We start from the raw sequence: 26,337 nt of genomic DNA, 5'->3' as shown, positions 1-26,337 counted from the left end.
TTTGTCAATAGTGATGAATTGCTATTCTTTTCAGTACTGATGAGCTGCAAAGAAAACCACAGAGGGCTATACAGTGAAAGAGGAGATTAGAATGTAATACTTAAAATATCTGGGGATTTGAGATTGTCTGTGTTTGCTCTTTCTGACTTTACAAGTGGGTAAACTGCCAGTTACACAAATGTTTACATTTTTATAGTATATTAAATATAATGGCTGTGGATAATTATGGGGCATCAGGGACCACACTAATGGCTAAGGACTGTGGACATAGTCTGTCTGCAGCCAATTTTAAATCAGTGAAGATATTAGAATCCTAATGAGAGAGAATATAATTCATGCACCAAATATTTATAATGCTTGAATGAAGACTTTAGAATGTACCCCTATTTTAAACAGGTATTTTGCCAGTTATTTTTCTCTGGCATTTGGTACTGAGAGCAGTAATAAAAAGACAATACTTCTGCAGTATGGAATTTTGTAGCAATTCAGTGAAAACAGAATTTCTTATCTAACTTCACTTAAATTAAAATTTACAAATTTGTTTTGCACCAAGATTCAGTTTTTCTACGTGTTTTCAAATGAATGAAGAAATCTCGTGAAGAGTAGAACAGGTTTAAGGAGCATTTGGTACACTAACACAGCAATAAACTGTCCTCATGGAGAAGATATTGTCATGTTAAATGTTATCTTCTGAATTTTAGGCTTTGCAGTGTGGTTTTCTGGATTTCGATGTGTTTGATGTAAATGAATATGAGCATTATGAGGTAAGTATTCAGTATCAGTCTTCTGATTCATTTGCTGTTATTGATGCTAAGATAATTGTTTATAATATAATGTGTGCTATTTCTTTTGTAGTGTTAGGTTTAATTTTTGTTTTACCTCTTTAAACTATGATTGTTAAATATTGGTGCATGGTCAGAGACAGTGTATTAAGTCAGATTTAAGCATAGTCAGCCTCAAACATGGAATAAAAGCAGAAACCAAAATTGAAATAAATACTTTTTTTTCCACATTTTTATTAAAGCCCTGGAAAACGATGGGGAAGTGGGAATTTGTTCCTTGGCCATTTTTTAGAGGTCTTGCATATTCTTGAGCAGTCATGATGAGAAACTTGAGGGTCTAGCTGACTTCCAGAAAGCAGATAAAGTATGTATATATGAGCTCATGGCAAAGGTGTAACAGCATTCTTTGAGGTGAAGAAGATAGGACTTGCAAACTCCAAGACTACGAAATTCACTTTGGGGCATGGGAAACTAATATGAATAAAAAGGACTACAATATTTGACTATGTGCACTGTTAGAAATACAAAGTTACTAGTTATCTGTAAAGAGAAAATCGGTGTTCTTAGAATCTAAAAAATCATGATCTAAATAGTGAAGAGAAATAAGGTGAGGTCATAATTTAGTAAAGTATAAACATTTTAAACTTAGAAGTTGCCTTTCGTTTGGAGGACACCAACTGCATTGTTCTAAAGCTGTAATTTAGAAAAAGGAGAACACAAGAGGAGTGAGGCTCAGAACAAGTGACATCCTCTTGATGAAATAAAAAGCAGGCAACTAACACGCTTCCTTTGGCAAAAATTGTACATCATTTCTATCTAGCATGTATTTTGAAACAATAAGGAAAAGGCTGAAATACAGGGATAATGATAAACCAAGCATTTTCTCTTGACAGAGAGCAGAAAATGGAGATTTTAACTGGATAATACCAAACAAATTCATTGCCTTCAGTGGACCTCATTCAAGAAGTAAAATTGAAAATGGTATGCTTAAAAAAGGAGGTGGGGGACACAAGCCCACTGCTTTCTTAGCTGGTTGTTATCAGTAAGAACAAGCTTTAAAAATTGTTCCTGAAACAGTGTGTTTTTTCCTTGGATCTTTTTCTTTTATAATAACCCTGACAGTAAAATTTTAATGCTTGGTTTAATTGTATCTGATCTAGGTGATTATGTTAAAATTCCATTTTCGGTTAGTCTATTTCTTTATGTTGAACATGAGTTTTATTTTGAAAGTGTTTTCATCTGTTGCTTTTGAGTCTTCATTGACATATTTTCTGTTTGAGCCTTATTCTCCTTTATATTTCCTTCTTTTTCTTCTAACAGGCTATCCCCACCATGCTCCAGAAGCTTATTTCCCATACTTCAGGAAACACAAGGTCACCACTATAATACGCCTCAACAAAAAAATGTATGATGCCAAACGTTTCACAGATGCTGGATTTGAGCATTTTGACCTCTTCTTTGCTGATGGAAGCACACCTAGTGATCCTATAGTTAAAACATTTCTAAATATTTGTGAAAATGCTGAAGGTGTCATAGCTGTTCACTGCAAAGGTATAGTATGCAAACAATTTATATTATAAACAATGCTTATATATTATGCAGTTTCTGGGATATTTCCCACTATAATTCTGTTATATCTAGGTACTGACAACACTGTCAAGCAGCAGGTTTTCTATAGGAATTCTTTCTATGCTTTTATTCTGCTTTTTGTCTTCTAATTTTTTAAATTCCAGGAAAATCTTTCCAGCTGTTTCCAAGAACGAGGTTGGGGAAAGTGAGCTTGCCAATATTAACAGCTCTTTCTGCTAGGAAGTGCTAGGACTTTCAAAGGATTCTTCTGAGCAGAAATTTCAATTATGGCAAGGTTTATAGGTCTTTTTGACAATATGTGGTATAAATACAGGAAGCTGTAAATTTTTGAAAATGCCAGTATACTAGCTATACGAGCTGCACTTTTCTTTGGACCAGGCATTCAGAGAATGCCCAATGCAGCTAGTGTTGAGGGTTTCTGAGTGATAGCAATTTCTGTGATTCTAGTGGAGCTATGTTTGCCTTTCCACACCTGATAATAGTGTGATTGAAGGAGAAAGGTGATTTCTTAAAGCATTTGCCTGGGACCTCTAAAGACTGAATTTTTGTTACTGGATCTGCCATTCACTTGGAGCATGTTTAATAGTTTTAATAGTTTAATAGATTATACTGTGAAGTAGACTTGGTGAAACAGCTTCTTGACTGTTGTACGCAAGTGCATAATTTTACTCTCCACCAAGGTCTGAAACGTGGGTATACCACTTAATTGATTACGCGGCAGTGGTACAATTGCTTTGTTTTCATTCAGATGAAGATGCTCAAGATGTCCTCTGATTTTTATCATGCTAATAGTGTCTAGACTACCTTAGAGTTTTCAGCCTCCTATTAGTCTTGAGAAAGAGTAGAATGATGTAGCCTGTTCTTAAAGCTGGGCAAGACAAAGAAAATGCTGTTGTTGTCTTGGCTGTTCAACTATACTGAAGATTTTACATGTATGTTGTTGAGTGGATTCTTAAATGAGAGGATTTGATGCATGGTTTGACATTTACAGCAAGTGATCAAGTGGGGGAGCCACTTAGCTGGCTATCTTCCTTCTCATGTTTGTCGTGGTACTGTTTCTAGGGCTATGTCAAAAAAAGTTTTCTTATTCTGGATTATTCCAGCCTGTGTTGGCTAGTGCTCAGACTTGCTTATTGCAAAATGTAGGCTTTCCTTGTGAACCAAAAAAAGAGTTTAGTTAAAGGAAGGATTGGAAGAACAACTGGTTTTAGTGCAATTTATGATGAATTTGTAATTAAAAAGCTTTGAGAATTTTGTGAAAAGATAAAAACATCCACATGCCTATTTAGTTTATTGCCTGTATATATTGTGTGTATGTGTGCGTGCATGTGTGTCTGTGTGTGTAAATATATACCTGTAAGGTCACTAGCTTTGGAAGGTTATCATACTAAAAATACGTGAACAATGTGTCAGTAACCACGTATATGGGAAAAAAAAAAAGAATTGAAAAGGTAAGTTTTACTTACTTACTGAGTTTTATTAGTAATAGGTTTGTTTAATAAAACAGGCAGTAAGTTGTCTGAGTAACAATGTCTGTACCTACAGCAGATTCCAGATGAAAATAAGTACATAAAAGAAGCCATTCTTTTATCTTACACAGCTGGTCTTGGACGAACTGGCACACTTATTGCTTGTTATATTATGAAGCATTATCGGATGACAGCTGCTGAAACTATTGCCTGGATTAGAATAAATAGACCTGGTTCAGTGATTGGACCACAACAACACTTCCTGATGGAGTAAGTAGATTAAGTAAATTTGAAAATTGATTTCAATGCCTTTTTCTTATTATTTTTTGTACCCTTAAAATCTTTGTTGTTCATTCGTTGATTTTGGGGATTATTTTTCTATACCATAATAGGAAACAGGCAGAACTTTGGACAGAAGGGGATATTTTCCGTGCAAAGTTGAGAGGAAACCGTAAAATTGCTGTAACAAGAATCTTGTCGGGGGTAGATGATATTTCAATTAATGATACTAGAAACAGGAGAACGATCCGAAAGGACATTGAGCTGGTAAGCATCTGAATATTGTGCTTTGTAAAAGTTGTAAATGCTCTTGAGGATCTCTTAGGTTCTGAACAAACCTGTGGGTATAGTAAAACTGTTATTGGATTCTTTTTCTGTTTTCCTTTTTGTACCAAGAAATTTGCAGGTAAAAAAAAAAAATATATGGATAGTGGTTATGGAAAATGAAGGTCAGTACACAGATGGGATAGGAGCATCCTTGTCCTACTGTCATCATTAAGTAAATATTAGAACAAAAAAGTACTCACAATTTGCAGTCAAAAATTCTGTGACTGTATTTTGGACAGTTATATTACTTTCAGTGTTTTGAGGGAAGGGATGAAAGGTGTTTTGCTTTTTTGATTTCTAAGTAATTAAAACTTCTGTAATACTTCCTGCAGCTTCTCTTAAAAAAAATATAGGTATTACAGTCTTAAAAAGGCAGATGAAGGAGGGAAACACTGTACTTGAGTGATGGTTGTATTGTACCTAAACAAAGATTTGAGATGTTTCTACTGTTTTAAAAGTAGACAACATTCTGATGCATATAATTCATTGGAATGAAAAACTTTGGCAAACTTTCTTGTTGGAATAATTCTAATATCAAGATTTAAAATGAGGTTAATTGTTAACTTTCTAAATGAGTATATTTAATTTTTTTTCCCCTACATGTATCTAGTATAGTGACGAAGATGAAACAAACTGTATAACACAAGGTGATAAGCTTCGTGCTCTGAAAAGTAGAAGGCAAGCAAAAGCAACAGCTGCATCTCCGCTAACGTAAGTCCGTTCCTGAATGCATAAATGCCAGAAATACTTTGATCATCTTCACACATACTTGCTGTAGCACCCAAAAGTTTGTTGGCAAGGCTGGTTTTGTTTATTTAAAACAAGCATGAGATTCGCCTTTCTTCTGATAGCTTGGTGAGCTATAGCTTGGGAGGCAGGAGAACTTATTTGAAGAACTGCATTACTCAATTTCTTGTTGTCTGTGTTGTTTTTTGATTCCAATGCTCTGTGCTCTGCAAGTTCCCATGGTTATTTCTGAATGACGTATTTCTAGCTCATTCACAAGCATTCCCTTGTCCTTCCTGTGGTAGTATAAAAATGGAGGAATACAACTCCAGTTGGTGGTGTTTGATTGGATGAAATAAGGTATGTTCTCATTTTTGAAGTAAGGTCAGCTACTTAAAAAGAATAATTGGAAGAAGAATCTTTGGCTTTGTTTCATTTTCAGGTCTTTGGAGAAGAACTTTCCCTAACTCTTGTGGACTTTGGGATAACGGCTGGTAGTCTGGAAGGCAGGGAGTAGCAGCATTTCATTCAATAAATTCAAAGGGCTGTGGTTCTACTTGGGAATCTGGTATAGTCTCTTTGTTTTCGACAAACACCATCTGTAAGAGGAAGTTTTTAGTCAACAGTTGTTTGCATCTGTTGCAAACTGTAGCAACTATAGGTATAAGAGAGCTTTCTGGTTACCCTTACATAAACTGTGGAGAACACAAGTTTGGCAAGACATATCTGGGACCTCATTTAATTTCTAGGAAACGAATGGTGACCTGTGGCTGTCAGATTTTTTTTTTTTTTTTTGCAAATAACGCACCACCAGAGTCATATACCAAAAGCAACTAGGCATTTATTTTGCAGTCTTTCTGTAGGGACGCTGCTGCAAAACTTCTAGCTCACTATGGTCTTTTTCTTAAAGACCAAAAAGTGTCATCAGACTTCTAGAAAAGCAAGCGGTATGTTGTAAGAACATGCTGAAGGTAAAGGAATGCCTTTGGGAACCCTCACTTATTGTTGTGTAAAAATTCTGTTTTGTTTTAAAAGAATCTCTTACTTCCATCAGTTACAAAGGCAATCATACAATAAACAACATATAAAGAACAAAGACTGTACCCAACTGAAACTAAAACCAAAAGCAAACAAACAACAACACACACACAAAAAAAAACAACAACACAAAACACACATGAAAAAACAACACAGGACCTCAGTGTACTCATTAAAAACCACCTGCTTTGCACATTAGTTTCTCAGGCACACAGTGCCTTCATTTCTACTTCACAGTACTCTTTCATAAGTAGTAATTTAAGTCATATAATAAAGTTTGTGGAATATCTCATTTACTGTATGTTCTATAGAATGAACGTTGACTGTATGATAGTCTAATCAGAGGCAGGGTATTAATATGCGTAAAGACTATCAACTATTAGAAAACTATTCCATCCACAAAGTATTCTGTAACAGGACTCCTTTAATTAAAACTCGTTAGTTTGTAGTTCTTTGGAATTAAAATAAATGATCAAGAGCTTCTGGTAGTGTTGCATAGTGTGCCTTGTGTCACTGAGAGGTGTGATGCTAACAAGGAGTTGTAATTTCCTTCCTCCTGTGTCCATCAGTTATTGTATGGTTTGCAGCTGGTACTGAAGTAATTTCGTGACAAATCTAGAACCTTTTACATTCTGTGAGTTAATGTCACTAAGCCAAAATATCACTAGGTATATTTAGTATCCCTACCTAAGTTAGAAGTCTTACATACCTGAATAACTGACAGTCTTTTTTCCATTGTAGTTCAGAATCAAAAAATAATTAATTCCACTATGCAATAGATGAATTTTATCTAAGCAAACAAACAAAAAAATAAGTTCTCTATGCAGTTTAATTTCAGAGAGAAATAGAAAAAAAAAATCAAACACAAACAACGTAAGAGCACTAGAAGCTGGGAGAATTATTAGTCTTTTTGTGCTAGAGGCGTGACTTAAGTTTAAGTCCCAAGGTGTTTGTGTATAGTGTTTTGTTAATGTTTGTTGAAGTTGGTTGTATAAGCTGTTTATGCCTTGGTGAATGGATGCTTTGTATATGTTCTAATGAGTAATATGCTGCACCTTTGGCAAAGGGATTATGAATTAGCTTTTGCTCTTTTGAACACAGGAAGACACTATATCCTCACCATCTGGGCACTTACATAAATTGTTTGTTACTAGAAGCTGATCTGGCTCTGATCTAGACTTTCTGTATTAAAACACAAGATTGTGAAGTAGAATCTATCAGTACAGGCTGATCAAACTGCGTAGAAGTTAGCAACAAGTGGTCAGAGATACACTGGTGTAGAAGGCATTTATTTTCAAAAGAGTGATGTGGACTTTCTTTGGAAGAAATAAATGACTTCGGTGAGGATTTCAGAAATACTGCTTCGCTTCCAGTGACACATCTGACAAGTTACGGTTGCATGGATTGTGATAGTCATAGAAAGTAAAATGCTTGGCTAAGGTTATAGAGCAATATGCTTTTGAAGAACTTGAAACAAGCTAAAATGCACCAATAGCTTTTGCTTTTGAATTTTTGTTCACCTTTTCCTCCCCCTCCAACCCCTTTTTTAGATGGCTCCTAGCTATGCTGGTGTCTACACTGTGTAGCATTGTCATCTGGTGGATTGTATGTGGCTCCCTTCTTCCCAGCCTGCTATTCTGTCTAGATGGTTTAAGAACATAGTAACCATCAGGACCCCCTGAGAGAGAGCCACTGTGTAAGTGTCCCATTCCATTTCTCTACAATAGCTCATGCTTTCTGTCTAGTATGTCTCATAAGTGCATGATTTCATACCATGTTTCTTACTGGCTTTGTTGCAAGAGTAAATTTCACTGCTCTCGCTTTGTTGTATTTTTGTATATATTATTTGGAATAACTGAGTGATTCTTATGGCTGGCTTGCAATACAAAAGGTGCAGAGCTTTTGTAATTAGGATAATTTATAATTTTGAAGCCTTTCTTCTCTGCATGCTTCTGCAAATAAGCAAAACTATGTTTATAAAAAAGAAAAAAATGCTGTTTTAAAATATGATCCTCTCCTTTGCATATTGCAAATGAAGATGTTAGCTCCAATTTTACTTTGAGATTCATGAACTTGCAAAGGTGCTTAATCTCCCAAAGGATGGTTTTACTCATGTGAAATGCCAGGAATTAGAATTTGTTAGAAATGGCAGTAGGTCTTTGTTTTTATGAAGGGATTATAGTATTAAGCCATAAGAGGCAGTAAAATGGGACATTTTTCCCCTTATAGCAGAAGATGTGACAGGTTGAAGTATTAGGACAAGGTACATTTGTTTTCCCAAGCAGTCTGGTTTCATCTTCTTCTGTTCTTAATTATCTTTACAGAGCTTTATGAGACTAGTTTGACACTTCCTTTCTGTTACTTAAATTCAGGAGCTGTATAAATCATTAAAAACGTATTAATTCCTTGAGTACAATTTTTACTCTTTTCTCCAGCTTCTATCAGAATGGCTGCAGTGGTTGTTGTATCTAGCTTCCACTTAAAAGGTGTGATGTTTTCACCAGATGGTAACTTTCATCTTTTGGCCAAATTAAAACCTCAACAGCACGAGGAACTACCAGGGAACCCCAACAGCTCCTTTCTGCTTGCTACCTTGTCTCCCTGGGACTACTCTGCCATCACCCCCCAGGAAGCAAAATGGTTACTTTGGGTGAATACTTGAAAATTCAGTGCTCTTAGAGGAAAACATAGGTCAGGAAAAGTGTTTTATGCTACAGTAGTGAATAAGAAAAGGAATTCTATCCTGTCAGAACTTCATGGTTAGGAGATGCTATCCTCCTCCCCTTTGACTTCAGAGCCATACTTCTAAAAAGAATGGAAATAGTTCTGCTAAGGTAAATGACTTAATAACTAAAAATGAGAATTGGAGGAGTCATGGACAATTTAGTTATCCCATTAGCATTAGCTGAGGTCCTTTTAATCTTTTTTTTTTCCCCCCTTGGTACCTAACTTTGTCAAATACTGAGACAAGAGTTGTTTCTGAAATTTTACACTGAATATGTGAATAACTCTTGTATTAATGTTTTATAGAAGTCAAGCCTTAGATTTCTGAAGGCAGACAGAAAAAAAAAAAACTACTGTAAAAAAATGAAAGAATCCATCCTTTATTTTCCTGTACTGTAAGATCAGGTTCACTCAGATGTCTTCTCTTAAAATTTGTGTGTTCTTTCTAAAAACTCCTTTGCTAGAGGGGAAGAGAAAAGAGTGACTGATGTTGGTAAATGTGTCATTATGCAGACGATGGGGTTACTGGTGCCCCTGTCTCATATCCAGCATTGACAATTATACTGTGTTATGTCCAGGAAGAGAAAACACTTATTTTTATCTTAAAAGCTAGGGTAATGTTCTCTCCATTATACAGCTAGTGTCCCTTCTGCTTTGAGATCAAATTATCAATCAGGGTAGTAATTCAGTCATCGGTCTTGGCTAGCCTGTCAGTCTTGTATGCTGAAGCCCCATAGAATGAAGCATATCGAGTCACTTGTTAATTGTTGGTAACTTAGGAAAGCGCTAGATGTCTCAGTCCAGTCTTCCTAAAAATCCTAAAGTCTCAGGCCAGTCCTCCTAAGAGAGAGGTGACGAGGGACAGAGCAGTATTGCATTTGGCAGCATAGTGGTTTAACCCAGGCAGGCGGCTCAGCACCACACAGCTGCTTGCTCACTCACCCCCAGCGGGACTGGGGAAGAGAATTGGAAAAGTAAAAGTGGAAGAACTTGTAGGTTGAGATAAAGACAGTGTATTAGGTAAGGCAAAAGCTGTGTGCACAAGCAAAACGAGCAAAGCCAGACAAGGAATTCATTAGCTATTTCCCATGGCAGACAGGTGCTCAGCTACTTCCAGCAAAGCAGGCAGGGCTCATCATGCTTAGCTCTTACCTGGGAAGACAAACACCATCACTCCTAATGTCCCCCCACCTCCTCCCTTACCCCACCTGTTACTGCTGAGCATGGCACCACATGCTATGGGGCATCCCTTTGGTCAGCCTGGGCCAGCTGTGCTGGCTGTGTCCCCTCCCAGCTCCTGGTGCACCCCCAGGCTCCTTGCTGGCAGGGCAGCACGTGGAGACCTTGGCTCTGTGCAAGCACTCCTCTGCATCAACTAAAACATTGGTGAGTTATCAACATCACTTTTGTCGTAAATCTAAAACACAGCACTGCACCAGCTACTGTGAAGAAATTAACTCTGTCCAAGCCAAAATCAGGACCTCATAAAACAGATAACCTTGGCAAGGGTAAACCCCAGCCCCCCAGAGGTCAGGGAAGATATCCTTCTGTGTATCCTGTCTTCCCTTTATCTCTCCCTAGGATATTGCAATCAATTATGTTATAAAAAGCTTTTTTACATGGATTTATTTCTCCAGGTTGTATTGCCTTGTTGGCATTTCAAGTTTTCTTTTTTTTTTTTTTTTTTTTTTTTTTTTTTAATTTATTATTATTATTATTATTATTATTTTATTTTATTTTTTTTTTGGTGTCATAGGTCCCTGTGCCCCCTGTCAACTCCCCCAGTTTAAATGATAATACAAACTTGTGAACTATCTACCAGAAGGTGCTGCTGACCCAGCACTTTTCCATTTAAACAGGCTTTGATTTGTTTAAAGACTAATACATCAGCTTAAAAAGTAGCATGCAAACTAGCGTGGTGTTCGGGAATGTATTAGGTTCAGAATTACCAAGTGATGTTTTCATTACAGATTAAGTGGAAATGAAAGACTCTTAGCATACATGGTTTACCTATTTTAATAGTGTGGCTATTAAAGCATCTTCTAGCATGTCTTCAGGGAATGCTCTGCTTTTTATTTTATTTTTTAAATCATGTGTTCACTAATTAGAAAATGTTTGTGTACATCAGATACAATTTCTTCTGGTACTTCTGTAAGTTAGTTGCTAAGTTGTGCAACATGAGATACTATTTTATATGAACAGTTACAAAGCAGTAAGGTGGGTGTCCTGTGAATTTTACTCTTCTGTAATATAGTTTGGGATTATTATTATTTTTTTTTTTTGGTGCAGTGATTTTGGGGGATTTCTTCTACTGTGGCTACATTTCATGTTCATTTTAAAACCTATTTATGAAACCTACTCTCAAGTGAGGCTATTACTCTAATCATGTCTTAGATTAAAATTCCTTACATTAAAACTAGTTTTGTGTCTTGGCTCCCATGTGTGAGGTAGCATTTCAGTAAAAGCTGTGATGGCAGCGCTGCTGTTCCTAAGCTGACGTCTGGGTCTGAAGACAGCTGCGTGTTTAGTTGTAACACCGTGTCAGTGGCATAAATGGGAACTCATCCGTTTTCCTTGAGGTGCTTGTTGTAAGCCGTGGAAGGCTAGAATTTCATCTGAGTTAAACATGTCTGTCTGATCATTCAGCAAATATTCTGTTAATCGGGAATTTAGCTAGCTCTTGGGCTGGTTGTGTGATGTTTTGTGTCTCTGTAAAATGTAAAATAACTACTAAAGAGTGCGTGGTCTTAAAGGTTCTACTATGCTTAAAGCTGGCTCTGAGCTGATCCCATAAGCCAGCTCCTTCTCTCCCTACCCTTGTATAAATATAGCAATTTTAAGAGGAGGATGTCATGGTTGGCTTGGTTTTGCAGTGAAATTGTATATGGTGCCTATTTTTATAATTTGCTTTCCCATTCAGAACCTTATTTAATTTCTTAGTTTCGAACACACAAAATACAATTCTGTGGAAAGTAGTGACAGTAGTAGACATTTTGTCCTATGGCATGAAAAAAAGATGAATATTTAAGTGTTTGTGCAAGATGGTATCTTAACACTTCATAGTGTTTTAGTTTATACTAGTCAGTATATATGGCTTAAACCTATATATTCATCTTCTTTTCTGAACTTTTGGTGTCTGGAAAAAATGAACTGCAAGAGAAAGATAGCTAGATCATCTTCCAATAAGTTTTGCTTTCTTTTTTATATATACATCACATGCTTTTTATACAGAGGGACATTGTATGTGTATGTTTAAGGAGAAAAGACAGTTTTACATATTTCTGTCTGCATAAACACTCATAAACGAGCACGTATCACAATTCAGTCCTACTTTATTTTAAGTGGCTAAAAGTTAGAGGGGTGAGCAGGCTTTGTACCTTTTCATTCAGTCCTGGAAATTGCTAGTGGCACAAATGGAAGGTGTAACGTTGGTCGTTTTTCAGCACTGGTGACATTTTCAAAGCTTAGTTCAAAGTGCAGTAGCCCAGATTTGTTCATGTTGTATGACAACTGTGGCACTGAAAAGAGAATTTTAAGTTTTAGTGTTAGAACTTGTTAGAATTGCTTTATGAAAGCAGAAGAAATTAAAAAGTGGACTTTAAGGTTTTGAACCTTTTCACCTTCGACATGTGAAGAAAACAATTTTTTTAGAAGAATTTGTGTTGTCTGCTGAAACATGATACAGTTTTGAAGGTATCTTGTTTATTTTTAGCCTCTCAAATAACTGATTCCTCTGACTTTGTATACTGTTTACGGTAGAATTTACTTTGCATTTTAATAGTCCTAGCTGTTGCAATCTCGTATCTTGTCCAGGAGGAAGAAAAGACTGTTTAGTTTGGACTTTCGCAAATCAAGGTGCTTGGTTTTATAAATCTGAAATATTAAAAGAGGTTTGTTCCAATGTAAATTGAACGTACTTGAAATTTTTGGTTATGTAGTCACCCGTTTCCCAAACAGTACAGAAGCAGGTGGTAAAAAAATGTTGCTGATCAGTTTTACTGCTGTAAAAGTCAGAAATATAGTACAGAATTGATTTTAGATGAAATTGTGTTCTCTCAGGTACACTTGCATATTATTCTTCTAGTATCAAATCTATATAAAATAGTGAAAATACATTCTTTTTACCATTTATGTTTTCAGTAATTGCCTCTTCAAAAGTGAATATGTTATACGAGTACAAAAATACTCATATATATTTCTTCCATATATGCCTGTCCACTTTTGCTACAGAACTTATGTTTTTATGTTCACATCTAGGATTCTTAGAAAGCATTTTTTTTTCAGAGTAATAAGCAACTGGGCAACAGTTTATATAATTTAAAATGAAGGTTTTAATTGCCAATCTAATGCAATATGCTAGCAGAGATGGACTCAGTGAAACCACTGAGAATTGGAATGCTGATAGCCACAGGGGAAAAAAATAATGAATCCCTGCATTACATGAATCTCTAAAACAATGCACATTTTTGTAGTTGGATACTTGCACAGATGGACTAGGAAATAGGCCAATTAAATGTTGCACTCAGTATATATATCTCTGGACTGCACAGGCAAGTTGTCACTTTTTTCCATAGGATTATAATTTTACTACAATTATTTAGGAATACAGAAAATGTGTTTTCCCTACAAACCAGTTGTATGGTGGCTCAAAATAGTTACTTGCATTTCATAATCCATAGTTCAGTTCCTTTGTTATTGGTATTGACACTATAAACAACACGAGGATTTATCTGCCTATTAGGAAACAGTCAATACATTGCTCTAGAGTCTTCAAGAGAATCTTCTTAGCACAACTAGCATGCAAAGCTGAACTTTGAGTATGGTGTAGTTACTCCCTGTAAGAGCAGAATACCAGCATATTCAATATTCTTTCCCCAGGCTGCTCCATCTGAAGGAAATATATCATGGTTAATTGCAGGAGATTTAGACTCTGATCTTCACAAATTGAATTACTTGTCATTTGGGGTTTTTGATTTTCTGAATTCCTCTATGTCCATCTGGAAAATAACATTTGTTTTTGTTGCATACTTCAGATTTACTCCTTTTTTTTTTCTGTTGTTGCAGTAACTTAAGATATTTAGCTTTTTTTGTCCTCCAAATACCTAAAAGAAAATTCCAATCTATTGTTTGATCTATTCTTTGAAAGATGAAAACAAACAAACAAACCAAACCAACCAACCAACCAAAAACCATTTATATTCCTAATAAAAAGACTTGCATTACCATAATTATAAGAACACTATAAAGAGAAGGCTGTGTTTCAGGCAGAACAGTTTGCTTTTCAGAATGATTTTTGAAAAGCCAACTGATACTTGTTAACTCCGCTGCAACTGTAAGATCCTCTTTTCAGTGTTTTCCTAGAAACTTTCAGGTTATATAATCTCTGTTTTTTCCTACCCTTTTCAGAGTAATTCCACAGTCCAGTGTTCAGAAAAATAAAACCTCTGAACCTAGCATTTCTGACAATACAGACATTACTAAAAGAACTACCAGGTCTGCTGCAAGAAAAAAAAGCTTAAAAAGGTGAGAGTTAACCTCTTTAAAGTTCCAGTAATTTTTCTGTAGACAAATACTTTGGGCTGGCGTATCCATTGCTGATAGGGGTTTCTGCCACAGTCTGACTCCTCCTCCTAGCAATGAGAAATGTGAAGCAATTTTATGGTTTATGTCATGTACTGAGAATATCTGGAACCTTAAATCTTAAGGGATTTGCATATACTGCTGAGCCTTTCAACTTTTTCCTAATGTGAATAAGAATTCCTGAAGGTGTGGGATCTGGGGAACAAAAAAGCCTTTCATTACCAAAAATCTGCCTGGAGTTGGAGGCAGAAAAGTTCACAGCATTAAGCATTAGTTACCATGCTAAGTCCACACTAAGGAATTGAATTTGATGTGGACTGAAATGCAGTATTAGGAAGAATCTGGTGGTGGGTAGGTGAAGTGTCTGAAATGTACATGTATGTGGATATGAGATTTTGTAATGAGAGTATCAGTGGTAATCTGGACTGAGCCTGTTCAGTCCACATATGGCCACATGACTGATAAGTTTCTTCTGTGAGTGTGCATTCATGCCCCTCTACTGTGGTTTCCCAAGGCATTATCAAAGATGAGCCTGAGAATGTAACTTGATACAATTTTCAAGTAATTTTCAGTGGTTTCAAATGACCAGAATCTGACTTGGGCTTATAGTGAAAAACTTTTGAATGGATCTAGGTGACTAACAAAAAGAAAAAGAAAAAAAAAAAAAAAAGAAAAGAAAAGCTAGTTATGTGGCTCACTTTATAAATATTGCTTAAAATTCCAGGTTCTTGTGCAGTTTTTTCCCTACAGAGCTCTTCTTTCCCCAGCCTCATTCTTTTTTGCAGGTAACAGAAGTTACAAAAAGTCCCTTCTACTGGGCAAAGGAAATAGTCTAATGAATAGCAGTCTGAAGGAAGATGCTAGTCAGAATTTTCAGCAGCAGCCATATAAATTTTATGAATTATGTTTTGATTCATAGAACAATACATATAAGAAATATTTTATATTTTCTGAAATGTGTCCTTTACTAAATACCTTAGTTAGTTCACAAAGGTTTGTCTCCATTCTGCATTATTTTCTCCATGTCAGACGGACTGATGGGATTCTGACAGCTTTTTTTGTTCTTCATGCCTCTCCAGTTTTAAGCTACTTGCAACTCCTGGTACATGTACACATGCAGATGTGTAACTGAACAGAGATGTTCAGTTCCTGAAAAACATACCTTCAAGTAGATGTTTGTGTTGTGTGGGATGAGACTACCTGTCCATAGGAGGAAACAGCATCCCTAAAATAAAGTTAATGGAAGATTTCAGGTTTTAAATGAAGGATCAGGTTTAAAATTATCTCAAACTTCGTAAAGCATTTCATATTTTAATGTATTTTCAAAAACTTCTACCCCAAATATTTCATTTTGTATACTGTCTTCTAATTTTTCAGATCAAAGAATGTCGGTCAGTTTATGCATGGATCAAATAATCAAAGTAGTCCTAAATATTTATTGTCACAGTTCTGAAGTTCTTAATTATCTTCTTATCTGCGAGGGCTAATTGGGTTGTGGTGCCTCTGAAGGCTACTGCAGTATGACTGTATAATTTCATGGACTTCCAATTTAGTACCTCGCTATTAATTCTGTAGGTGTCCTTTTAATTTTCTTGTAGCATTTGGCAAAACATTACTCTTTTTTAAGCCTTCCTTTCTCTTTTTTTCATGTCTTTTCCCTTGAAGCTTATACAAATTTCTTAAAGTTTGTGAATTTGCATTAGTTCAAATTGACCTACTCCACATCAAATAGAGTGCAAGGTAGGGGATAATAATTACTGTTAAAAAAATTAAAATCACATCCTAACCAACATCCATCTTTCTCAAGGTCCTGTTGCCTTTTCTGAACTTCTGACATTAACTTAGATCTTTATACTTTTGTTTTCTTGTCTGTTTGATGTATTCCAGTGAAAACATCTTGCAGTATTTTTATGAGTCTTATTTGATGATGCTCTAGGTCATTTTACACAGTTTTTACTGTAGATGAATCACATTTGTGACCCATCCTAAGCTGAGTAATGAATGCATCTACAATTTCATCCTTCAGACTGTTTGAGACACTACCGTATAAAGTGCCCTCAGGATGGTTCTTTAGCCAAAACAGCTATTTGCAGCTAAAATACCCTATTCTGGTTTTGCTAAGGGATCTGAGAGAGTTTAAATACTATTAATAATGTTCATTGCATTTCCTTTGTGTAACATCTCTAGATCTCTCCTGCCATCTGCAAAAGACTGGGACTGGTGGATGCAACACATTGTCTCTTGTGTCTGAAATAACACTCTCATTGAACTGCAAGAAATCACATTAATGAAGTATTCTCCGCAGTCTTTTTCCATGGACACCCCAGATCTGTTCTTGGGTCTCTGGTTAGGATGTGTCCCTTGTAAATCTGCCAGTTACTGAGAAGTCAACAGTTGTATTTTAACAAGATGCATACACCAGATCACTCTAAGGACAGATGCATCATTTTCCTCTCCTTCTTACCTCCTCACTTTCTTGATATTAAATCACTTTTAATGGATGGAACAATGTGCTATTTCAGCTGGAAAAGTATATAGGATGGAAGAGCAATCCTAAAATCTTAACCCTTCATATAAACCATCATTGTCCATGCTCGATCCCAAAGACCCCCAACTGGAACAGCATCCTCACTTAACAGCTGGACTGGCAGAAATGCATACTACCCATCTTGTGTTTGTGCCAGGACAGGAACCCTATGCATCCTGGCCAACAGTGTTCCCCTTTCATATAGGTACTTCAAAAATTCCCAAACAACTGAAACAGTATTTTCTGTCTTATCACACATAATAGAGGTAGGGTTGCGGATGTAGTTAGTAATTGGTTAGAACTGAAATCTTGAATGGTGAAGGAATTTTGTTAGGTAGAGAGGTTTTTAAGTGAATGGAGGTCAAGTTATTTGGTGAATGGAGGTCAAGAAGAAATAACTGGGGACAGGAGAAAACACGTGAAAGCCACATGTTTTTTCATTTACTTCTTTTAACCAGAAAGGTATATCACAAAAACTAACAAAGAGGAATATGCTTTTAAAATCTCATGTGCCTTTGCTTTGCTTGGAATTTTAAAGCAGCCTTCCACACTCTTGTTCAAACACTGAAAATTGCTTGCAGCATTTTGGAGCTTATCTATATGTAATCTAAATCTAGTTCTAAAAAATGTTTATTATTCTTTCTATTGTTTCTTTCCTACAGTCTGATAGTTCAGAGGGAGAAAAGGAAAAAGAGTGCTTTACAGCAATTGCGATTAATGATTGTGTGGTACTTTGAATCCTTTGTAGTTTTTCTGTATGAAACTGACGCTTTCTTTGTATTGTCTGTGATCAGACCAGTCTGTGCTTTATTTACAACTGGCATTGCTATGTTCCTAAATGCAGTGACGTTTATCTCCTGTTCCTTTCTTTGAAGTAACGTTTACTCATTTTTTCTTGTCAGCAATGTTTACTTGAAATATTTTTTTAGTGCGTATTTAATTTTTTTCCTCAAATTTGTTTTATTTCAGCAGCCAGTCCATCCCAAGGACTAGAACAGTATTGCGTTAAATTTCAAACAAGCAACCAGTGTTGAAAGGGGATATCCAGGAATGAAGGGGATACAACTATAACAGACCTGATGCAATTCTAGGAAGATGACCTTGGCTTCATTTCTCAGCAAAGGTTAAACAGAAGAAACTCCTTCGTACTTGTAGAATAAAATGAACTGTTAACATGCCCAACAGACAGTTTCCTAATTGCTAACACTTCCTCAAACAATGCCAACAAAATCTGTGTAAATTCAGACTCAGGTGTAAATATGTAAGTTCTCTATTATAAAGAGGGCTTCCTAGTATATTTGATGCATGTGTATAAATTGTGATGGCAATCACTTATAGCTGCTGACCACCAGAAGTGAAAAGATGGTGGGAGTTTTTAAATATATATCTGTGTTGTTCATTCAGACTGGGCTCAAGTCTCCGCTTGAGTCTGAAACTCAACCACAAAGGCTTTTTACTTGTAGTATGGGTACTCTCCTGCGTTAATTGGCTATTCTTTCTTACTTTGTATGACATTTTTTTATGAAGCCGCAGCGTTGAGAACACAGTAACTATTGTTCACCAAAGAGTGCTTTATTTTCAAAGGTTTTTTTTTTCTTTTTAGTTCTGAAAAAAAAAAAAAAAAAAAGCAATTATGTTGCTTTTAATAGTAATGAGTTTTTAGTTGTTCACAACCACTGGTTCTTTTACCTAATTGTAATTGCTTTAAATCTGGTATGATTTTAATAGGGAGGAAAAACAGCTTACCATTTAAAGCAGTGCTGTCATACTGAAATGTCATTACTGTTTCTTTTCTTATCTTCAAATCTTTTAAGCAAGACTTTAGATTACTGTATCTGAAAGGTAAGACTTTTTTCCCCAGGTTTTATTGGTACAACTTATGAATGTCTCTGCTTTTTTTAGCTTGAAGACACTTAATGAGTGCAGCACCTTAAAAAAAAAAAAAAGGGAAAAATAAGCTCACTGTACAACTGAGATTGGTAGTGGAACTCAGGGGCAGGTATAATTAATAACATCTAATTATAACACATTAAAAACTACACCTTACCTCTCTGTTAAAAGCAGTGTAATTTTTAGAGCAATCAGAGGCTGAAATTTTCATCCACTACAAGATTGTCTTCAAACACTGGCAGCCTTTTTTCTTTACCACTTTTCACACTGAAATCTCAAAGGCTTGCTTTGCAGCAATTCACCCTTGTCTGCCAGCTGGAAGTCCATAGCTGCGTGTCCCTCAGATGAGGACTGGTACCACATAGCCTTAAATAGAATACAGTTCTCTCTTCATTTGGTAACTCTTGTAGTAGAAAGGAGTTGAAAACTGCATCTGGAATGTTAGTAACAGAGATTTTAAAAGATACGGATTACCTTTGCAAGGGGGAGAATTTTCTTTCTATGAATGTAAATAGGCAGGAACGGTGACTAGTTCCAGTCTTTTTAAATAAAAGGAAGTTTTTTGTTATGCTGGTAGTTTCTCAATGCCACTGTGAATAACCACACATTGGTTTGAATAATTTTTTTGTGGCAGAACAGTGCATCATGAGTTGGAGGGGAGGCAGGATATAAATTGCATGTGAGCTTACAGGTAGGATCTGTGAGTTTGGAAACTACAACTTTGCAAATAGGAGTACAAAGAAAACATGAAAGGCTTGCATGATGCGAAATAAGGAGCACTGATGCTTAGACCGTAAATATTTTTGTTTTACCACTCATCACCCTCACCTCCACTCTGTTCTAGGTGAAGTGTACCTAAAAGAACAAGGCAGAATTCACCCTGATAAAAAGATTAAAGTTTTATTTTTATTTTCTTTTTGGCCCCTTGCCCTAAAGGGGAAGTACAGTTAGTCACAACAGCAGTTATGTTGTGCAAATACGATTTTATTTTTTTGAGGAAAATTATCATCTCAAAAATGTGATCAATAAACAGATTGTAAGTCTTAATAGGCAGAAAGAAATGTAAGAAAGTAGCATGGTGAGAGCTAAAATAAAATTCATTAGCATTTGTTTGGCTTTGACCATCTCTCAGATGAACTTTTTAATGTAAAATTAGACAGCCTATTTCACACCCCTTCAAAATTCCAAGTTGGAATTTCCCTTTTTTAAAGTAACCAGCAATGCCATTAGCACTTTCAGGTTCATCAGAAGAAATTTGCATTAAATCAGTGCACAAACACACACCACAACAACTCTAGCTAAACCAAAACTTCATGTTTGGCATGAATGTGTTTCAGGCTACCCCTTCCACCACTAGTTATCTTGGTGAGAAACACAAAACTGTCAAACATTTTACATTGGAACTCTCCAAACAGCCTTATATGGTGAATTAACCATTACCTCATTGTGTCCCATCTAATTGTATCAGTTAGTTTGTCTGAGTTTTTAATACTTTGTCTTGTATTTTTATTATACCATACCAAAGCTGTCTTAAGTACAAGTATAAGGAATAGGTGTGGGTGAGGGAGTCCTTGATTTCCAAATCTGTTTTGAATTGTGACATATCGTGTGCCAAAATTCAATGTGTGTGGCAGCAGTGCAACAGAGCAGCTGAAGGAAGTTATTTCTGCTGTTACCGATTAGGAGTTTTGGTTAAACTTACAAATTCTTTTTCTTCTTTCAAATACATGAGATGCATTCTTCCATGATGTTCAAAAGTATGCAACATACTCGAAAGCTGTATTATCTTAGATCAAAGTGCTAGCTTCCATTACAGCATCAGACCTTGTCCTTTTGCCCCAGGACAATAGAGGAAGTGCTGCTTTTATTTTTTTATTTTAAATAAGATTTGTAGAGACTCATGCATTAAAATGGAGAAAAAAAAGAAAAAAGAAAAAAATTACAAGTGATATTGACCAGTTTGTTGCACTGCAGTTTTTATATTAATGGTTTGCAGACTGTTTGTCTTGTGTAAACCCATGTACAGACTATCAAGTTCTAGAAGTCCTTGACTAATCAGTACTGTTCATCCTGATTATTTTTAAATTGTATATTTCTAATCATATTTTTTTAACTTGGATTGACAGAATGGGAGTTTATTTTGCTGGAGGTATTTTTAAGATAAAGCTTCATATTATCTTGTAATATCAAGTAGTTCAATATGCATTTGTGTGTCATTTGAAAATATTGCATATTGTATTTGGTTTTATACAAAATATTGAATAGTGGAAATTGTAAACATGAATTGTGTAAAATTAAAAATAATAATCACAAGTTTGTTTTCGCACCTTTATTTCCAGCATTCTAAAAAGAACCTCAGAACAAAAACGTATTTGTACAGTTCTGACTCTTCTGTGCTCTTAAAAACAATGAGAATCTCACCTGCCTGCGAAATTTTAATTAAAGCACAAATCTTTCACTTTTTTTTTTTTTAATCAAAAAAAAAAAGTTTTGGTTCTGCATTTCAGAGGGCTCACTTCAGAAAATAAGGGTAATTGTACTTGAATTGTTGGATACTCCTACCCACTTAAAAATATATATATATATTTATACACTTATATAGTTCAACCAGAATAACTCGTTCTAGTTAATTTTTCTTCCTTTACAATTTTAAAGTACTCATTTTTTTGGAAACAGGTATTATATGAAATACTATATACTCTGATGCTTACCATAAACGGGAAAACTTCTCAAAAGTGAGATTTTCACTTTTTTCACATTTGTTTTTGCTTAAGTGCTGGGAATCTATTTTAGTGTGCTCCAAAAAAAATAATCAGAGAGAAGTATTATCAACTCAAATGTTTATTATTGCTCTTACATATGTAAGAAAAGGCAGAGTGTGCACACCTCAAGCAGAACTTGACAAAAAAGTAAACTTCCACTTGTTCCAGAAAGTGGTGGTATTCCACATGTTGCTTGGAAAATCTTTACGTCCTTCTGGTGTAAGGTGGTCCTTTCTAAACCTATGTGCATGTTTAAACCACATTTTCCTGACAAACTAGTTGCTTGCTGAAGAGTGAACAAAGAGCTTTTCCTAGGATAACATCTGTGGTGTTGTCTCAAAAGAGTTTTGCTGTCTCATTAGAGGTTCTCTGCAGCCCATGTAGTAGATAAAATACAAACATACTGCAGCAAAGCAGATGTGTTATCAGTAGAAATACCCAAGGCTGGGCTTACAAAGACACTGACTGTATGCTTTAAGCTTAAATAGCTGAGTCCATTGATGAAGATATTTGGCACTTGTTATTTTTTTTTGCTTTTAATTTGTTTTTTATTTGCATGGAAAATGGTGTGGGTGTGGATCCAGACATTCTGTCCTTTAAACAACTGCTTTCCCAGTCAGTATCTTCCCCTTCAAACTCCCTTCCAATCTACAAGGCTACTAAAAAACAATCTGGCAAAAACTGCACCACCCGAACAGCCCAGCAGCAGTTGCTTTTTGTCCCTCAGCCAGGCGTGACCCTGGTGAGACACTCACTCAGCGCAGCTGTGTCACTACCACTGCTGCCTCCCAGCCGGGTGCTGCACACCACTCATGCCATGAACAGGACAGAGGTAAGTCCTAAACTGCTCGTTCCTGCAGGACGGAGGGAGCAGACAAAAGACAACCCTTGGCAGCAGCTATTATTAAAGTAAGAAAACCCAAAATGATTGCTGCTAATAGCAGGAATATAGCCACTTAAGCAAGCGTTGAAGCAGACCAAGTCACACCATCATGGATTTACCTTTACCACCACCAGTGCTTTCATGCCATCCCCCTTAAGATGATGGTAGGGCATGTCCTCAGTTTTTTTCACTGTGGAAGGGCTTAGCTTCCTCATTACCCCTCCTTCAGAGTTTCCAACTAAACACACCTGAGTTTCTTTTCGGGTTTGAGTTCTGCCATAATAAGACTCTATTATTCTATTCCCTATTCTTCCAAAATATCGTGCTTCTGGGACTGAACCTTTACTCAGTACGTGTAACAGGCAACGTTTGTCCTGCTGCCATGTTTCCAGGTGCTTTTTTGTCCACATCTTCCCCTTTCACACCAATACGTACTTTATTTCAGTGAACCATTTAATGCTGGCTCCCCTCCTGCTCCCATACTTAAGGATTTCCTTCCCCTCCTCCCCTTGTTCAGACAGTTTTCAGCCTTTGAGTAGAAGCCTGAACAAAAAAGGCGCCTCGGTTTTACATTATCTCATTTTCAAGGTATGCAGCCTTTACTACAGCCAGGAAAAACATCTGATTTATAAACATGAAGAATACAACCAAATCACACCTCACCCAACAAGCACACAATTCCTGGATTACATTATGTCAACGTCCTTTTTCTCTTGTCAAAAGAGAAAAAAGTAAATCAGCACCTTTTTACTGCTTTTTTCACCTTTCAACAAAGCTGTCCTGCTAACTCATTACATTATGTAGAACTTGCTGTCTTTCATTCAAGCAATTACTACTGCACAACTCTAGACAGAGGACCTGTCTTTGCCAGAAGGTGACAGCAGCATATAGCATCCTGTTAACCAGCTGTAAACAACACAGACAAAGGAATGCTGAATTTTTTTATTGACACTGGCTACCCAGGAGAGCAAAAACTGTACTCAAATCATTAAGTGCTAGGTTGTCTCAAACACAACACCGCCATTAATTGTGAGGCAGGATCTAAAGCCGCTCTGAAGGTTCAGCCATCTGCAACATTTCTTGCATCACATCTGCAAAAAGGCATTTGTTTGCAGACAAGTAAAATGTACTTCACATTAAATTCTAAGTAACAGAGCCAAAGAGTAGCAGTTGTTATTTCTTACAATTGAAAGAGTGAAGGTCCCACCCCAGCAAAGCACAAAGTGCTCGATACTTCCCCAACATACGTTACTGAAAGAGGAGCTCAAATTCCACGTCTGTTACTCAGTGACTGCGAGTATTTCTCATAACCACGTTTCACATTCAATTGTTGGTCCAGTGATCATGAGTCAGTATTACATTATTTTCAACACTGTATTTATGTGTGAATATGAATATACACTTTGTGTATGAATGTGTATGCACACATGTGCCTGTGACAGCTCTGAAGGGGGAAAACACAGCATGGCATAAGCATGATGTAATACCTGGAAGACAAAGGTGTACAAGGGCTGTAAGTTTTGGTCTTTGAGCCCAGAAGCTGTGTCAGCCGCCTAGTGCTAGATCCATGTGAACAAGTGTAAGCTGAAAGACCATCTCCCGTGGGGTCAATTGCATATATTCACATTGATCAACTAAACTGTTCTACCAGGGTCCTTTACTTCTTAGTCTTTTGATATTCTTATGTTAAGCACAGATAATCCTCCTCTTCTTTTTAAAGGCACTCTCACAGGAATATACCCTTACCAATCCTATACCATGGTACTATGTATGCATCAGGTGGGCTGCATCATATCAACACTATCAGCTTATCAATGAGATCTGTGGAAAGAGATTAATTCTTTTTTTGCAAACTTAGAGTTCACTGCTTAGGGGAGATCCACCCCTCACCTCTTTGAAAAGCATATTCAAGAATATAATTAAAATATACGTTCATTGCATTCATCACGCAATCTTCACAAACTCCATCTACATCAACAGAAAATTTCCCACGCCAAAAATCAACGCATCATCATCACAACGCTGACAAAGGTGGACAATTTATACATGCTCCACCCTCAGCCCTTTCCCATATTACAACACCACACTCTCCACAGGCATCACATTCTTTAACAATGTTCAGTCCATATTTTTCCCGCTATCTCTCCCAGTTATTGCCCTTATCTTAAACTCCTCAAGTCCACAGTTTGGTGCCAGGAAGGACTGTGATGGCTTCACTTCGATGGGCAGCTGAACTCCACCATAGCTGCTCTGCTTCCTCCTCCTCAAAGGAAGAAGGGGAGGAGATAAAATAGAAGGGGACTCAGGGTTGAGATAAGGACAAGGAGATCACTCATCAAGCACCATCACAGACAAAACAGACTCAGCATAGGGACATTAATATAATTTACCACCTATCACTAGCAGAGAAGAGCAGTGATAAACCAAAAGCAAACCAAAAACACCTCCCCTCTGTGCACCCTTTGGAGCTGGCTCTGATCTGACACGGGGCAGCTGCTGGGCTCTGCTCTGGGAGGACACCCCTGCAGCTCCCCGCTACCAAACCCTTGCCGTGTAAACCCAACACACTTATAGTAATTAAACACCAAGCTCGCATGTAGCTTTCCCTAGGCTGCTAGAGTAATCCCAACAGCAAAGTACCTGTTATAGTGCATTAAAGAGTAATTAATGTAAGATCTGCAATATAATTTCATCTCTTGCTAAGATGCACACCATGTTTTACTAGTGTTGGTTTGTTTATTTACCCCACACTGCCACTTGCTTTACATGAAGGAGTAAACCTAAACCAGGAGTAATTGTTAGTAGTAGACGTGCTTAACAGATACAGCTGTTTTCGTACCTTAAATATGACAGATGACTGAGATTTAACATGTTCTCTTTTCACAGCTAGGAAAAATAATCAGATCGCTGTTACCACTTACAACTAAGTATTGAGAAGTTATTAGATACTGTAAACTAAAGAAACTCAGGACATGTTCAGGTTTGATAGTCTGAAAAAGAAAGTTATCACACTTAGTTACTTTAAGATAGTCTTGGTTTAATGAGCAGTAACCAACCACACTAAACCTCACACCCAAAACTTTATGAGAACGTATTTTTTTTTCTTATCAATTAGCAAGTCTTAAAGCCAGCCCACTTTTTTTTTTTTTTTTTTTTTTTTAAACAGGAGTTTTTAAACAACTTGTGGACCAAACACTTATTACATAGATACACTTTGAGAATTTCTCAAACAATGAACTGTCCTTTGACAATTCCCCAATCAAACTATTTGTCATTCCATTAAAAAAAAACAAAAACAAAAAAAAACAACAAACAAACAAACAAACAAAAAAAAACATAACAGTTAAGAGGAATAAGCAGTGACTTCGTAGCAGAGGGAATCAACCTGAAAACATAAAGTGATCCTTCTGCCCTTTCCAGAGAATCTCTGGAAAGTCAAAACTGAATCAAGTGTTTGACACTACATTCAACACAGTTGTGTAACAAGGTTCCAAGTTTTTAGTAGAAAAAGGAGTTACCTTTAAGTATTTCACTACTTCCCTTAGCAAAAATAAAGTGTCAGTAAAAGGAGCAGCAACAAGAAAAAGCTCTCCACATATATGTACATTCACCCCTGAAAGCAAATAAATACAAAAGATTCATTTTTCCATGTCCCGTGGGAAAAGAGACAAGGAAAAGGGATAAGGAGGGGAAGAACAAGCAAAAAATAAAAATAAAATAAAAAATCCAGAAGCCTCATATGCAGAATCATTTATGTTTC

At 36.4% G+C, this 26,337-nt stretch overlaps 1 protein-coding gene across 7 annotated transcripts in view; it reads left to right on the top strand.

Annotated features, from left to right (window-relative positions):
* Window positions 1-21,242, top strand: part of CDC14B (cell division cycle 14B) — a 46,073-nt gene extending 24,831 nt beyond the window's left edge. Inside the window, exons 7-14 of one of the 7 annotated variants that reach the window (XM_035309168.1) lie at window positions 702-764; window positions 1,676-1,763; window positions 2,103-2,333; window positions 3,973-4,111; window positions 4,234-4,387; window positions 5,058-5,158; window positions 7,762-7,907; window positions 18,015-21,242. In XM_035309168.1, coding sequence (XP_035165059.1) covers window positions 702-764; window positions 1,676-1,763; window positions 2,103-2,333; window positions 3,973-4,111; window positions 4,234-4,387; window positions 5,058-5,158; window positions 7,762-7,873 — 888 coding nt within the window. In that variant the 3' untranslated portion in view covers window positions 7,874-7,907; window positions 18,015-21,242. Of the gene's footprint in view, window positions 1-701; window positions 765-1,675; window positions 1,764-2,102; window positions 2,334-3,972; window positions 4,112-4,233; window positions 4,388-5,057; window positions 5,159-7,761; window positions 7,908-14,341; window positions 14,459-18,011 lie in introns of those variants that run through there. The other 6 variants (XM_035309166.1, XM_035309164.1, XM_035309163.1 and 3 more) reach the window with 6 other exon arrangements.
* The last annotated feature ends 5,095 nt before the right edge of the window (window positions 21,243-26,337 follow it).

Source organism: Oxyura jamaicensis, chromosome Z, assembly GCF_011077185.1.
Source record: "Oxyura jamaicensis isolate SHBP4307 breed ruddy duck chromosome Z, BPBGC_Ojam_1.0, whole genome shotgun sequence".
Classification (NCBI taxonomy): Eukaryota; Metazoa; Chordata; class Aves; order Anseriformes; family Anatidae; genus Oxyura; species Oxyura jamaicensis.
The sequence above is the reverse complement of the archived record's forward strand: the minus strand, read 5'-3'. Positions and strand labels throughout refer to the sequence as shown.